The sequence below is a fragment of the Diaphorina citri genome, unplaced genomic scaffold (genome assembly GCF_000475195.1).
Source record: "Diaphorina citri unplaced genomic scaffold, Diaci psyllid genome assembly version 1.1 scaffold219, whole genome shotgun sequence".
NCBI classification, from domain to species: Eukaryota; Metazoa; Arthropoda; class Insecta; order Hemiptera; family Psyllidae; genus Diaphorina; species Diaphorina citri.
In genome coordinates, this window is record NW_007377656.1 from 79,321 (window position 1) to 94,145 (window position 14,825).

At 37.8% G+C, this 14,825-nt stretch overlaps 6 protein-coding genes and 1 long non-coding RNA gene across 8 annotated transcripts in view; 5 read left to right on the forward strand and 2 right to left on the reverse strand.

Annotated features, from left to right (window-relative positions):
* Positions 1 to 2,462, forward strand: part of LOC113466133 — a 60,169-nt gene extending 57,707 nt beyond the window's left edge. Inside the window, 2 exon segments of the mRNA XM_026821279.1 lie at positions 1,962 to 2,160; positions 2,416 to 2,462. Of these exon segments, the coding sequence (XP_026677080.1) occupies positions 1,962 to 2,160; positions 2,416 to 2,462 (246 nt within the window).
* The window catches only part of LOC103506144 (trafficking protein particle complex subunit 5-like), a 15,139-nt gene extending 10,523 nt beyond the window's left edge, over positions 1 to 4,616 (reverse strand). The window contains exon 1 of the mRNA XM_026821288.1: positions 4,374 to 4,616. The gene's annotated coding sequence lies outside the window, so the exon portion shown is untranslated. The remainder of the gene's footprint in view (positions 1 to 4,373) is intronic.
* Positions 1,048 to 1,530, forward strand: LOC113466138. Its single transcript, XR_003390629.1, has 2 exons — positions 1,048 to 1,103; positions 1,188 to 1,530. It is a non-coding gene; the product is annotated as an uncharacterized LOC113466138 (long non-coding RNA).
* LOC103506143 (trafficking protein particle complex subunit 5-like) lies at positions 2,323 to 4,756 on the reverse strand. 2 transcript variants are annotated; one of them, XM_017442743.2, is made up of 3 exons: positions 4,623 to 4,740; positions 4,374 to 4,423; positions 2,323 to 3,494 (listed from the first exon to the last, which is right to left on the reverse strand). In XM_017442743.2, the coding sequence occupies exon 3, from the start codon at positions 3,477 to 3,479 to the stop codon at positions 2,898 to 2,900; it is 582 nt and encodes a 193-aa protein (XP_017298232.1). In that variant the 5' UTR covers positions 3,480 to 3,494; positions 4,374 to 4,423; positions 4,623 to 4,740; the 3' UTR covers positions 2,323 to 2,897. The 2 variants fall into 2 exon arrangements, with proteins under 2 accessions (XP_017298232.1, XP_008468749.2); XM_008470527.3 differs by lacking the exon at positions 4,374 to 4,423 and having other exon boundaries at positions 4,623 to 4,756.
* A 574-nt stretch (positions 4,757 to 5,330) lies between these two features.
* LOC103506154 lies at positions 5,331 to 6,381 on the forward strand. The gene is made up of 2 exons (XM_008470537.2): positions 5,331 to 5,671; positions 5,924 to 6,381. The coding sequence occupies exons 1-2, from the start codon at positions 5,341 to 5,343 to the stop codon at positions 6,379 to 6,381; spliced, it is 789 nt and encodes a 262-aa protein (XP_008468759.1). The 5' UTR covers positions 5,331 to 5,340.
* Positions 6,382 to 7,133: 752 nt separating this feature from the next.
* On the forward strand, positions 7,134 to 8,281 carry LOC113466134. Its single transcript, XM_026821280.1, has 4 exons — positions 7,134 to 7,529; positions 7,725 to 7,785; positions 8,101 to 8,227; positions 8,262 to 8,281. The coding sequence occupies exons 1-4, from the start codon at positions 7,366 to 7,368 to the stop codon at positions 8,279 to 8,281; spliced, it is 372 nt and encodes a 123-aa protein (XP_026677081.1). The 5' UTR covers positions 7,134 to 7,365.
* Positions 8,282 to 9,418: 1,137 nt separating this feature from the next.
* On the forward strand, positions 9,419 to 12,020 carry LOC103506155 (microtubule-associated protein 1B-like). The gene is made up of 4 exons (XM_026821281.1): positions 9,419 to 9,998; positions 10,148 to 10,339; positions 10,699 to 11,330; positions 11,807 to 12,020. Exons 1-4 carry the CDS (start codon positions 9,894 to 9,896, stop codon positions 12,018 to 12,020), a joined length of 1,143 nt encoding a protein of 380 aa, XP_026677082.1. The 5' UTR covers positions 9,419 to 9,893.
* The last annotated feature ends 2,805 nt before the right edge of the window (positions 12,021 to 14,825 follow it).

The following is a 14,825-nucleotide window of genomic DNA, read 5'->3' on the forward strand; positions in this document are numbered from 1 at the left end:
ACATCATCCTTTGAGACTTCCAACAAAAGTGTGGACCCTGCTTCAGAAGTCTTAAATATAGCGGTGCTATATTAAACTATTTGAATAAAGAGTCTTAAAAAATAACCAAGTATACTTATACTAAAGACATGTGTATGTGTGCCTCTTTGCTTTATTGGTGCAAAGCCTTATCTACCTCATTAACATAATGTAAAAAAAATGTATGTATAAATTTAGCCCTCATTGGAAATATTCGTACGTATGTACCTACCTACTCTCTTGCAGGTTAAAATGTTTCCAATTTTTGTTGTGTGGTTTTTCAATTGGTTTTAAATTATTTCATATTAGGGTACCACCTGTTTATATCTACTTCCTTTTCTTTCATGTAAATTCTTCGTGATATTTAAGTTTTAACTGTCGATTTTGTTTATTAGAATAGTTTTTTTTTCTTTTTTCGTTCAACTTGAATATTCAAGAAATCCTCACTTAGTTTTTGGTACCTACCCACTGTCCCGTAAAACATGGGCGTCTTGAAATGTGGGTTAAGTCATATAGTGTTGATCTCAATAAATAATAATAAGTGTGTGGTTTTTCGATTGGTTTTAAATTATTTCATATTAGGGTACCACCTGTTTATATCTACTTCCTTTTCTTTTATGTAAATTCTTCGTGATATTTAAGTTTTAACTATCGATTTTGTTTATTAGAATAGTTTTTTTCTTTTTTCGTTCAACTTGAATATTCAAGAAATCCTCACTTAGTCTTTGGTACCTACCCACTGTCCCGTAAAACATGGGCGTCTTGAAATGTGGGTTAAGTCATATAGTGTTGATCTCAATAAATAATAATAAGTATGACCTTTTCCATGAGGTAAAAATATGAATAGGTAGGTAGGTACCTACTTCTCTGGTGTTTTGCTTTACAAATTCAGACCTATGTAACTAAAAAGGTAATTGTTAGGAATACTTTCTCACTTTGTTTTTAATCATTTTAGAAATAAATTTCTTGTTGTAAAGTAAGTGTAAATAGGTACCTATCATGAAATATTTTAGGTAGGTCCTACTTCTCTGGTGTTTTGCTTTACAAATTCAGACCTAATAGACACTTAAGATGTAACTAAAAAGGTAATTGTTAGGAATACTTTTTCACTTTGTTTTTAATCATTTTAGAAATAAATTTCTTGTTGTAAAGTAAGTGTAAATAGGTAGGTAATTGTTAGGAATACTTTTTCACTTTGTTTTTAATCATTTTAGAAATAAATTTCTTGTTGTAAAGTAAGTGTAAATAGGTACCTATCATGAAATATTTTAGGTAGGTAAACAGAATCACATTGTTATTTAAATTATTGTAGAATAAGATTTATATAGTTACATAAATTATGTAGTGTAAAGAAAAATAAAGTCAACACAAATCATACATCATTAAACTGAGAATATTGCGTATAAAAGTAATTTATTAAAATTGTGTTCCTTATTTCTGCTGTACAATAGGTGATTTTGATTTCTTGAACATATCTCTCCAAGTTATGACACTGTAAAAACCTTCTTTTTTCTGCACCGATCTTAACCAAAAGTTTCGTGTTTCTTGCCTGTCACATTTGTGGCCTACATACCAAATTTCAAGTCTAGCTCTTACCGTTCTTGAGATATTTTGTTTACAGACACACACACGGACCAATGGCTGAAACTTTGGATTTAGGCTCTAGGGACCTCAAAACGTGTTTGGCACTAAAGACTGACCATCGAAAATTTCACCCCATTATTTTACTTTCCTTCCTATAGGATAAGGACAAGTTAGTTGGTTTCAAATGTTAGACATTGACTATTATTTTTCTTCTTGCATCCAAATATTTTCTGGAGATGTCTTGTATATTTGTAAGGTCTGAGCTTACTAAGAGATGATCAGCATTTATTTCTGCTTGTTAAGGACACAGAGGACATATAGGCGAATGTAAAATCCCCATGTTTATTTCTTGTTCCCAGGTGGAACGTCTCTGGAAGAACGAGGCGGGGGACAGGTTTGCGTTCGGTCATCATTATCTGCGCCCGCACGAAACTTACCACGAACCTTCACGCAAGTTCTTCGAGAATGAAGTCATGCGTATACCCCTGTACGAGGTTGTACCGCTGGATCTCATCATGGCTAGATGCTATGTGTTGGACCTGGCTACCTATTGTAAAGGTAAGCGGACATAATTCTACTGACAATAGTGCTTATTATACAGGATCTTTCTTGGGTTGTGGACAATTTTAAAAACTGAATAACTTCTTAACGAAAGCTGATAAATTGATTCTGTTTTGATAGAAAGGTAGGAAAAAGAAAGAGGTTTACTCTGAGAGTAAATGGGGGAAACTACTTCAAAAAACAACTGATCTTGGATTATCTGTATTATTGCTTTATCTAAACTGAAACACACTTATTCTTTAACCTTCACAGGTAAACAAAAACTAGCACTAGAGGTAAAGCCTAGTGTTATCAATTGAGACAATCTACTAGTCACATTTATTAGTGGTGGAGTTCAATTTTTCACAATACCTACCCTCTTGGTCTGACAAGTGGTGGATCCAAAACAATACAAAAATCATGACCTGATGTTCTTTCATAAATTTGATGACAATGTTTTAATAATAGATGGGTATACAAGCTTGTGTTAAAGTGTTAGTTCATGCTCAGAAGTTCACAAACACTTTGCCATGAGATTGTAATAGGTATAGTTGTTGATTACCCTTGCATGCCCCCCTCTCCACTTTTCCAGCTCCTCTCCTCCATTGACTTGCTATATTCTCTTCCATGATCTGTAGCTGTAGAGCTGTGAATTTTCCTTCCTTGATGAAAAATAGTGTGTATGGATCTCTCATTCCATGATTTCTTCATTAAATCAATGTAAGTTACTTTGATAGACAATACACACTGCTTCATCATTTATCCCGGGCAATTACTTGTTCATCAAATTGTATCATATAAGTTGTACCTTTATGCCAATGAGCTGTTACTGTTGACTTAAATCCACAATTATTGAGAACAGCTTCAACAATACCTGCTACAAAAATGGCACAGTTAAGACTACCTTTATCTTTAGGTACACTAATGAACTTGTTCACCAGAGATTCTTGTTCTATCAGGTAGTATGTCCGTTCATCATCATTAGCCCTTTCTAGTTTATCACATTCTTTGCCAAATATATTTTTCCACAAGTTGATTTTTACAAACTGTAGAATGTTCAATAATTTGATCTCCCTCTTGCCATTTTTTTCACGATAAAAATTTATGTCTATTAACTTGGCACCTATACTTTGGCCAACTTCATGGAGTTTACTTTGAAATTCAGGAACAGATAGAGACTTATTTTGACAATATTGAACCAATTCAGAAAACAAGAGTGCATATAAATTTATGCTGATATCATGCTTGACCTTGGTGTTTATAGGTTTGTCAAGTATACTTGTTTTAGGCTGAATGATTGAGATTGATATTCCAGCAGTGTTGGTTGCTGAATTCATGGTGAGATCAATAATCTGAAACAAAACAAGCCAACTAATGATGCCTCCTACATCAGTTTAGGGTACTTGAAATTCCAAATATATGTAGATTATTGCACCACCATTAGGGTTCCAAAGAGAATTGAGTTTAGACTTTGTCACAGTTCCAGTAATAAGTTGCATAAGGAGCAAGGAAGCACTGTGGAATGATCATCACTTCTTAGATAGGGCATTATTACAAGCTGTGGTTACACAACAACACATTAGGTAGAGCAATTTCATGTTAGTATATGGGTTTGTATCTATTTTCACATTCAAACACACTTCACATGCATCATCTATTAGCCACACCAATGCTTGCAATGTATTCTAAAGCTGTGTCCACACATTGTCAGCAGCCGTCAATCGACTCGATCAATGTTGACTGAGACTGTCCACATTGCCTCGACAACATAGATTCAAATCATTGATTGAATTGATCACTGGCCATTGACTCTGTGTGGACACACTAAGTGTCCACTGGCAATAAAGTATTGCCCAAGTTTATCTATGTAAACACAGCAAATCAAATTGGGAGTGATAGCACATTGAATGATCCATTCCCATTGGATCACTGATGTAAACAACTTGCATGGTTGGTGTCTAGATAGGTGACCATCTGGGCAATCATGTGCTGCTGGCTTTCCCCTGCCACACTTAAGCTAGGTGAGGTTAACATAAGCTGGTGGGTAACTTGTTGCCACTGGAAGTAAAGCCCCCATCACTGAAGACCTTAAGTAGAAGATTTATTCAGTGATGGTTTTGTATTAAACAAACGAAAATTGCCTTTCAACTACCCTGTGTTTCAGCTGCAAATGGAATAATACTTGGGTATCAAAATTTTCAAATTTGAAAGACACTCTCCTACTTACTTACATTTCGTTAAAGTACAGATGATTGTAGGTAGGTATTTATTCTAAAGTTTACTGGAAATTAAAGAGAGGAAAGTTAAAATAAGACATTTGAACAAAGTGGAAATGAAAATTGCGAATACGATAAAACGAACTAGATACGATTTTCTAGAATGAACTGACAGCTGGCGTTATTTCGAAAGCAAAAAAGAGTTCTCCGAGTTTTGTCTGAAAGTTGGAAGGTTTAAATTTAGGACGTAAGATGTGAACTTACGAGAAACGACACGGAACAGACAGACCTCTGTAAAATCCTTTGCTCCTCTGCCATTTTTTCTATTTTTGTTTACTTTTACTGTTTTACTTCCAGTCGCGTTCGCCATTTTATATTTTTGTGCTCGGTGCTATTTTCCTGTAAAAAAAATCTTTTGCTCGTCTGCCATTTTTTCTATTTTTGTTTATTTTTACTGTTTTACTTCCAGTCGCGTTCGCCATTTTATATTTTTGTGCTCGGTGCTATTTTTCAGATGCGCGCGCGCGTGATCCGTGTCCAGTCGCGTTCGCCATTTTATATTTTTGTGCTCGGTGCTATTTTTCAGATGCGCGCGCGCGTGATCCGTGTTCTTTGTGAAGAAGAGCCTCCATTCCACATTTGAATTTTTTGTCTTTTTCAAAGTTCAAAAGTTTTCTAAAGTCGAATCACTCGAATCAGGTATTTTACACTTTGATTCCAAAAAGAACGTTATGATTCGGTTCTAGCAGTAGTACCTACCTTTTGTATTCCGACTTTCCGACGTGGATTTGTTCAAGTGATGTGTGGAAAAGTACTGAAAGTGTGGTTGTAGGACTGTCGGCGTAGAATTGAACAAAAAATAAATTGTCTTGTAAAATAAATAAATAAATAAAATGAAATAAAATAGAGGTGCCATAGTTGGAGTTAGCTCATTGTCTGATTGGGCTGTGAACAGCCCTGATGAATCGAGCCGGAAGACGAAATGAACGAGCAAATGATTTACGACGCCATCATTAAAAACCCAATGCTCAAACAACCGCTGAAAGTGATGGAAAAGTTGAAGGACTCGGCCTCTTCGTATATTCAATCAAAAACGCAAGATTTCGATTCCCCTGCGTCTCCGCCACTAATTGAAACCGGTTTGTTGTCGGATGAGAAAAGCGCGGTCCGAGTGTTTGTAGATCTGGAACAACCAAATGATTCGAACGAGGCACCGGTGGATTTCCAGCCGGTGAGAATCAAAGAAGAGTTCCCGGTATCACACCCGTCGCCTTCGTATTCTGTGCAGAGGAAAATTTCCAACTTGAAATCAGGTTAGTAAGTCCAAATGAGTTGAGGGTTAAAAAGGACGCCTACTTATTCCTTAAGGTTCGATCGAGACCACATTTTACTCAATAAGCTTTTTTTTCTCATTCACGCACATATGCCTAATTCATCAAAACCGAACAAATTATTCATTAGAAGGTTCAATGGACTTGAACCTCACTTTGCTCGTTCAAAGATAACTTCGAAAAATTCTTTGTATCATTCTACAAACATTTCATTATTTTGTTTGATGTTTCCAGGTGCTCTCATTGACCTTGAGAGTAGCAAACATGTCCGGGAGTCTCTTCACATTGAAACGTTGAAGCCAAGTAATTTTGTTGCCCATGCCAACATACCTGACAGACAGGTACCTCAACGGAGAGACAGTACCACGGCAAGAAGACAGTCCGTGGACGCATATATCAGTGATGAAGAAGAGCCAGAAGATTTTGACATTCCTGAAACAAATGCCAGCAGGGACAGTCGGAGTTTTTGGTCTCGTTCGGATAAGCCACAACCAGGTGGTATGTGGCGCAGTGGTGAACAAATTCCCACCGTTGATCCAAGGCCTCGGGGAAGCCGATGGGCTCCGGAAAAGCCCCAAGTGAAGACAAGTTTTGAGTTTTCTTTGTTTCCAAAGCAAGGTGAAATGCAGGAAAGACAAGGTCGATGGACGCGAGAAGTAAACGGAAAAGTCCCAAGTGAAGACAAGTTTTGAGTTTTCTTTGTTTCCAAAGCAAGGTGAAATGCAGGAAAGACAAGGTCGATGGACGCGAGAAGTAAATGGAAAAGCCCCAAGTGAAGACAAGTTTTGAGTTTTCTCTGTTTCCAAAGCAAGGTGAAATGCAGGAAAGACAAGGTCGATGGACGCGAGAAGTAAACGTGCCATATCACGATAAGAGTCATGATGTGTCTAGAACGCCACTTGAGAGATCCCGTGAGATGGAAAGCAGAGATCCAAGATATCACCATCATGAGAAAACAGCTCTTCTGAAAAGTCCATACTCTAAAACAGAATTGGTGGGCAATCAGTACCAGTCTCATGCGCCTTACAAATCCCCTGGCCCAGCCTATCATGAGAGTTATGCAAGAAACGAAAATCCAATGATGGCGAAAGGTTCTCCTACTGTAAGGCCAGATTGGAGACCACAGCATCCTGCAAAGAGTCCAATGTATTCGAACCTGTCACCGCATGTTGGTCAACCCTCCTGGACACCAAGAGGAGCGAGTTCTTCGTTTGTTAATAGATTTCATAGACCTCCTGGTCGTAGTACAGATCCTCGCTGTACAGAGTCTCCCCAAACAGAATGGACGAAGAGCGTTGAACCCTGGATGGGAGAGAATAGAAACGTTTATGCTCCATTTGTCAAGAAAACAACTTCCTCGCCCCTCACTTATGGTCAATATTTGGCTATGAAAAGAGAACAAGAAGCTGCAAGAAAAGCAGCAGAAGAAGAAGCTGCAACCTGTTTTACCCACATAATTATAGATCAGGGCTGTGTTTACGGGGGCAGGGGTGGCCTTGGCCCCCCCCTCAATCTTCATTGATATCCTTTGCTGTAGGCCAGACTCTGGAAATATGGTACAGATCTAATTATGAAAATAATTCATTAATTCCAAATTTCTCTCAACAGGGAAAAATTCAAAGAAGGAAATTGAGAATTCTTCAGCGAATGAAGAAAGCTTGAAAAAAAGCTTGAACATGACATCATCTCCTGAAGATGAGAAATTTCTTGAGCTGAAAGAATACATTCCTATGTTGGATCTGCTTTTATCATACTTGACATCCAAGGAGCCGGATAATAGTATTGTGAAGAAAGTGAAAAATATTCTCAATACTTTGAACTTCCCAAAAACTCCACCATCGTAAGTTAACCTTTCACTATTCCTCTTTGTTGCAACTATCTGTACAAGAAATTTGTCTTTCAAAGTAAACCTATTTTATTTGCAAAAGGAAAAATAACAGAGTTTACAAAATTACTTAATTCATATTGGAATATGTAAATTTTCATTTAGCCATGTACCTACTTACTTGATATATCTCTTTGTTTTTTGTTCTAGATGTGATCTAACAACCTTGGAACGCATAGAAAGTGTAGTAAAAACATTAAAAGTCAAAATGGTAAGATCTGTAACTTGTTTTTTTCCAAGTGTTGAAAAAAAAGTGTTGGCCAATAAAATGGAATATTACACAAATAAAATTATTCTGAAATCGATGATTACCTGGCCTTTCTTCTTCTTCAAGCTGTGGTTTTGAAGAGGTCACACCTACCACAAAAGTACCTAGGTATTCATCTACCTGCTTAGATATATCAATTTCCATGCCAATAAAGATGACTGAGTACCTAAGTACCTAATTACTTTCTTTTATGTTTGTACTCTTCTATTATCCATAAGTAGACAGGTTGATATTTATTTTTCAAATTTCCTTCCACAGGCTCCGAAATTAAAAGAGTTTGAGAGACAACAATCTCTGCAGAAGCAAAACAAGACTAGCCATGTGCTACAGTCTTCTCAACTCAGCAGTGATACATCCATTAAATCTCATCCTAACAACAATCTCTGCAGAAGCAAAACAAGACTAGCCATGTGCTACAGTCTTCTCAACTCAGCAGTGATACATCCATTAAATCTCATCCTAGAAGCTGCAAAGAAAGCAGAAGAGGAATCAGCAAAGAAACCAGCAGAAGAGAAAACAGGGGACAACAAGGACACGGAAGAAACTGATGAATATAGGCCTATTAGAGATCCTAGACTGAGGAACAAGAGTCCTGAAACGTTTGTATCTCCTCTGGGTGATGTATCCTATTCAAATTTACCTGCTCCTAAAACAGGAAGGGGCTATGGACCTCAAATCCCTCGTCCGCGCAGACCTACCCTCACGGATATCAAAGTTAATGATCCACCGAAACCTACAGAGTCTCAAGATGCTCAGACGGAACAGAAAAAACCTGACGAGGCTTTGGGTGAGAAATCAACTTGGGAAAATGTTGAACCAATAGACGAAGTAAAGGACGATGAAAAGTTCCTTGTTATTGATGAAGTAGGTCCTGAAAATGAAACTAATAAAGATAGTAAAGACAAAACTACCACGGATGCAAAGCCAGATATCCCTGCAGAAATAGAGGAAGCATCGGTCATAAAAGATGAAAGTGAAAGCAAAGTTTCGACTTCACCTGTGTGTCACGATGAGAAAGAACCTATCCTAGAAAGGGGGACAACAAGGACACGGAAGAAACTGATGAATATAGACCTATTAGAGATCCTAGACTGAGGAACAAGAGTCCTGAAACGTTTGTATCTCCTCTGGGTGATGTATCCTATTCAAATTTACCTGCTCTTACTTGATATATCTCTTTCTTTTTTGTTCTAGATGTGATCTAACAACCTTGGAACGCATAGAAAGTGTAGTAAAAACATTAAAAGTCAAAATGGTAAGATCTGTAACTTTTTTTTTTCCAAGTGTTGAAAAAAAAGTGTTGGCCAATAAAATGGAATATTACACAAATAAAATTATTCTGAAATCGTTGATTACCTGGCCTTTTCTTCTTCTTCAAGCTGTGGTTTTGAAGAGGCCGCACCTACCACAAAAGTACCTAGGTATTCATCTACCTGCTTAGATATATCAATTTCCATGCCAATAAAGATGACTGAGTACCTAAGTACATCAGGCTCTGAAAAATCAAACAAAGCTGATAGTAAAAAAGATACCACCGAAAAGCCTGTGAACGTAAAGAACTCTTTAGACACACACAGCATGGTTCAAAACAAGGAAGTACCTCTGGGTCTAAATCAACATCAGGCTCTGAAAAATCAAACAAAGCTGATAGTAAAAAAGATACCACCGAAAAGCCTGTGAACGTAAAGAACTCTTTAGACACGTCAGCATCAAAAGTTCATGATACTAAACATGGATCTTCGTCAGCCAAACATCTTCAAGAGAAGAAAAAAGATGAAGTTAATAGTTCTAAAAGTTCAACTGTAGACCGTAAGGAAGGAGAGCGAAGAAAGTCTTTGGAAAAGCCAACTTCTATTGTTTCAAAACCGGGAGGACAAAACGTTGCAGTTTCAAGCAGTAAGAAAGAATCATTTGACTCAATTTTACTTAATATCGATAAGAAACCCCATTCAAAGAAATCTGATCAGAACAAAGATAAGCATAGAGAAAGAAAAGATTCACTTGAAAAAGATTCGTACAAAGAAGATAGGAAAAAGCCAGAAGACAAACAAATGAAAGAGCATAAAAAGGAAAGATTAGATAGTGACCCAGTGAAAGATTTGAAGCCAAGAAAAGAAAATTCGAATTCTGAACCTATGAAAGATCCTAGAAAAGAGGTAAATAAATCGCAAGAAACAGGAAAAAGCCAGAAGACAAACAAATGAATGAGCATAAAAAGGAAAGATTAGATCGTGATCCAGTGAAAGATTTGAAGCCAAGAAAAGAAAATTCGAATTCTGAACCTATGAAAGATCCTAGAAAAGAGGTAAATAAATCGCAAGAAACAAAACATGATTCCAAAGACCCTAGGAAAGAAAAATCCCATGCCGAAGCCCTGAAAGATCCCAGGAAAGAAACAAATAGAGATGCAAAAAAGGAATCGAACAAGACCTCTGATCCAGTACTGATTTCGAAAGATCCTAGAAAAGAAAAATCAACTCACGAGTTGGCGAAAGACCCTAAGCAAAACAAATCCAACAAATCCAAAAGAAACAAAATATGAATCCAAAGACCCTAAGAAAGAAAAATCCTATGCTGAGGCCCTGAAAGACCCCAGGAAAGAAACAAATAGAGATGCAAGAAAGGAATCGAACAAGACCTCTGACCCAGTACTGATTTCGAAAGATCCTAGAAAAGAAAAATCAACTCACGAGTTGGCGAAAGACCCTAAGCAAAACAAATCCAAACTCGAGCCAGATAAAGAATCTAGGAAAGATGTGAGCAAACCTCGTGATCACGTGTCCAGACCCAGTACTGATTTCGAAAGATCCTAGAAAAGAAAAATCAACTCACGAGTTGGCGAAAGATTTGAAAGACCCTAAGCAAAACAAATCCAAACTCGAGCCAGATAAAGAATCTAGGAAAGATGTGAGCAAACCTCGTGATCACGTGTCCAGAGACCCTAGAAAAGAAAAGGGAAATAGTCAATCTGCACATCTGTTGAAAGACCCAAGGAAAGAAAAATCCACTCGTGAATTAGTAAAAGATCCCAAAAGTGAAGTTCATCGAAACAGCCCAAAAAATGATCCCAATAAACGCCTAGAATCTAATAAAGTCGTTGATAAAGTAACTCGTGAATTGGTAAAAGATCCCAAAAGTGAAGTTCATCGAAACAGCCCAAAAAATGATCCCAATAAACGCCTAGAATCTAATAAAGTCGTTGATAAAGCAACTCGTGAATTAGTAAAAGATCCCAAAAGTGAAGTTCATCGAAACACCCCAAAAAATGATCCCAATAAACGCCTAGAATCTAATAAAGTCGTTGATAAAGACAAACAAACAAATTCTGCTGATAGATCTCTCAATAAAAAGAAGACTGGTAGCATTGAACACAAGTCAAGTTTTCGTCCTGGTTTTTCTGCACCAACAAAGGCTCATCAAGCTGTGTTCAGTCAAACTATGCCTTCAACTTTGGTTAAGGAAATCAAGGCCAACTTCCTGGATGAAGAGTAAGTGATACATAAAACCAAACCTATTTGCCCTAGTTTTTCAAAAAATTATAGCTATGTTCGATGGAACATTAAAAACGCTATCAATAAGTAAATATCAATAATATCTCGTTTATCTTTCCATAACTGATGTGCTATGTCCCTTATATTGTCCCATCTCCCACACAAAAAAGCCCTCCTGATTTATCTGAATCTCTATAATCGAGTAATTTATAAATTATTATTTTCCAAATCAATAAGTAAATATCAATAAGTAATATCTCGTTTATCTTTCCATAACTGATGTGCTATGTCTCTTATATTGTCCCATCTCCCACACAAAAAAGCCCTCCTGATTTATCTGAATCTCTATAATCGAGTAATTTATAAATTATTATTTTCCAGAGTTTATTTTTAGGTAAGGTAATAATTTAAACAGAGCTCTTTAAGTTTGATTCTCCTAACGTTTTATGTCCAATTTTTGCCCGTTTTTCCAGCCCTCTTCATTCGTTTGCCACCGAGGAATTGGAGAAAGAGATCGACATCAACGTCAAGGACAAACCAGCGCCACCTCCTCCCGTCAGTTTTTTCACAAACTTCAGATGTGAAAACCAAGAAGAGCCGGAAGACGAAATGAACGAGCAAATGATTTACGACGCCATCATTAAAAACCCAATGCTCAAACAACCGCTGAAAGTGATGGAAAATTGACAATGAAAGTATTTCGAAGGATTCCGTTACCCCTGTGGATACCGCGATGAACACATTTAAAAGTCCTCCTACTAAAACTAGGAGAAAGAAGTTGAGTTTCGATGCTAAAAGACCCTTGAGAAGAAGCTTAAGGGCAACTGTGTTAACAGGTGATGTAAAACAGGCTGAAAATGTGATCCAACCATCATCAGAACTTAGTAGTTGTGAGAGTGAATCAATCGATGATAGCGAAAAGGAATCAATTGTTACAGAAACTGGAGACGAACGAAATGAAATGGAATGGGACTTTTCCGATGATGAACACCATGCTCCAACAGAACCCATTTTGAGCAAAAAGCCAGGCCCTAAATCTAAAACTCGTGGATTATATTTTAACAATGTTCTCATTGAGCAACCTACGATTGTCGTAGATAAGGAAGAAACTTCAAAATTGATATCAAGTTTAGGAAAAAAGAAAGATGATACAACCATAGAGCCAAGCAATGTCAAGCAAATGGATGAAACGATATTCAACGATGCAGACTATTATTTCGGTGATGGTGCTATTGGTTGTAAATTATGTAATAGAAAGAAATTTAACTCGAAAATACTGTTGACTCAGCATTATAAGCAAGCACATAACGATTGTGAAATCGTCCCTTCCTCCAGGCTACCTAGAGAAGTTGCTGAAGCAGTTCGACTAAAGTCCACTCAGAATGAGCTAGACTTTCTGGAAAATGTTGATCTACTCGAAGTCAATGGTCCTGTGGGTAGTGGGAGAAAAACTCGCGAACCTGGGAAAAAAGCGCGTAACAAAACGCGACTTTACTCCTGTCATTTCTGTGACTACAATCGTTCAACATTATTTGAGCCTTTTGTAAACCACATTGCGTTTCACACGGGTGAATATCGGTATAAGTGCCCCATTAGCAACTGTCTAAACTCTTCCAATTACAAGAAAGTTATCAATACACACATCAAGGAGAAACATAACTCGAGCGAGAGTTTGATAGAATACTATAAGCCCTTGGATGATCAAATGGATCTCTTCGGTTACATGTGTAAAATTTGTAATTACGTCCAAATGTTGAAAAGTAACATACTGAAACATTTTCGACTTGGTCATAGCAATATTACAGCCTGTGATGAACACATGTTGAGGATAGACTTGAGTCAAAATGACTCCAGTATAGAATCTAGTGTGAACAACGTGCGTGAGGAGTCTACAGCTCATTCTGATTCGCGATTCTCAGACTTTGATTTTCCAACGTTTGATATTAATGATCATGATGATGATAGTGATGATGGGGAAAACAACTTGGTGGGAACCTCTGTGTTGAATGAAATCATGCAAGACTTTATGAATACCAAACCGGGAGACGTCCCTAGTGAAGTTTTGAATTTCAACTTTTTAGACGATGACGATGACGCGTTTGATAGAGAGGATCAAAATAAAACTGAAGAGAACGGTGCAATAGAATGTGCCACTACTGTGGAGTCCTTGACGAACAATGGTGCTAGTGAAAATGCAAGTAAACAAAAAGATCAGAATGAGCGTCAGCCCATGACAATTCAAGATATTGTGGCATCCCTAGAAGATTTGGCAAATATAGAAGGTGAAGAGCACCCATGTGCATTTGATGATGCTACACCTAAGGATGATAGAGACAAACAAACCCACAATGCAGAAGCTATCCCGGATATTGGTAAAGAGGCCAGCAATGAGGTACTTCCGGCTCAAAATAAAATAGACAAGACAAAAGAATATATCGAACCCACACTCTCAAACCCACCTAATATTAGTGAGACCCCAAGTACCTCAATAGAGAAAGAACAACCAAACAAAAATGCTTCTGAAACCCCCAAGTTGAACAAACAGTCATTGTTAAACGTGTTATCTGAAAAGTTATCAAAGTCTGAGTCTATTGTCCCAAAAGTTAATGAGAAAAAGCTTTCGAGTAAGAATAAATTAGAAACGCCAGAGATAGGTGGTAGAGTTGAACAAACAGTCATTGCTAAACGTGTTATCTGAAAAATTATCAAAGTCTGAGTCTATTGTCCCAAAAGTTAATGAGAAAAAGCTTTCGAGTAAGAATAAATTAGAAACGCCAGAGATAGGTGGTAAGAAAGACGCTGGTATTTCGTCTATCGAGACATCCGTGCCATCTAGTGCTAGCAGTGAGATTACGAATCCAACTCCAAGCACTAGCGCTTCCAAACCGAAAGCTACAGACAAAGGCAAACCAGACCCTCCTGCATCGCCGAAACCTCTGCGGAAAATGAATATCGAACCTCAACTCCAAGCTACGCTGAAAAAACTGGAAATTAAAAAGGAACCGGAAAACCCCATCAGCGCCATGCAATACACGGATGAAGAACGGCGAAACATGTGGCTGGATCAGATGAACAATTTCTTTCAAAAGGAAAACTTGTACCGGCCGAACGAGGAGTTTCGGGAGAATTTGAAAAATCTCCTCCAGAAGAAACTGAGCCTTGATGTGGAAGATGAGAGCCCTGAGAAGATCAGAGGGAAAAGTAAACAGCCGGTTGTAAGCCCGGAAGTGCCTTCACATGACCATGACTATTCTAACAGCAAAGCTGTAGCACCAGGCGCGATCTCCATACCACTTGCAACCAGACAGCGCAAGCTACCGGAAAGGAACTGTAAGCTCGCGGTCGTAGTGAATGAAGACGATGATACTCTTGGTGAAGTGGCTAGTGAGTTTCTCCCCTGTAGCGATCTCCAATCCTCCCCTGGTTCGGACGATATGTCCGTGGTCAATCCTGCCGAACTAATCGACATCAATCGGAAAAACAAGAGCAGCA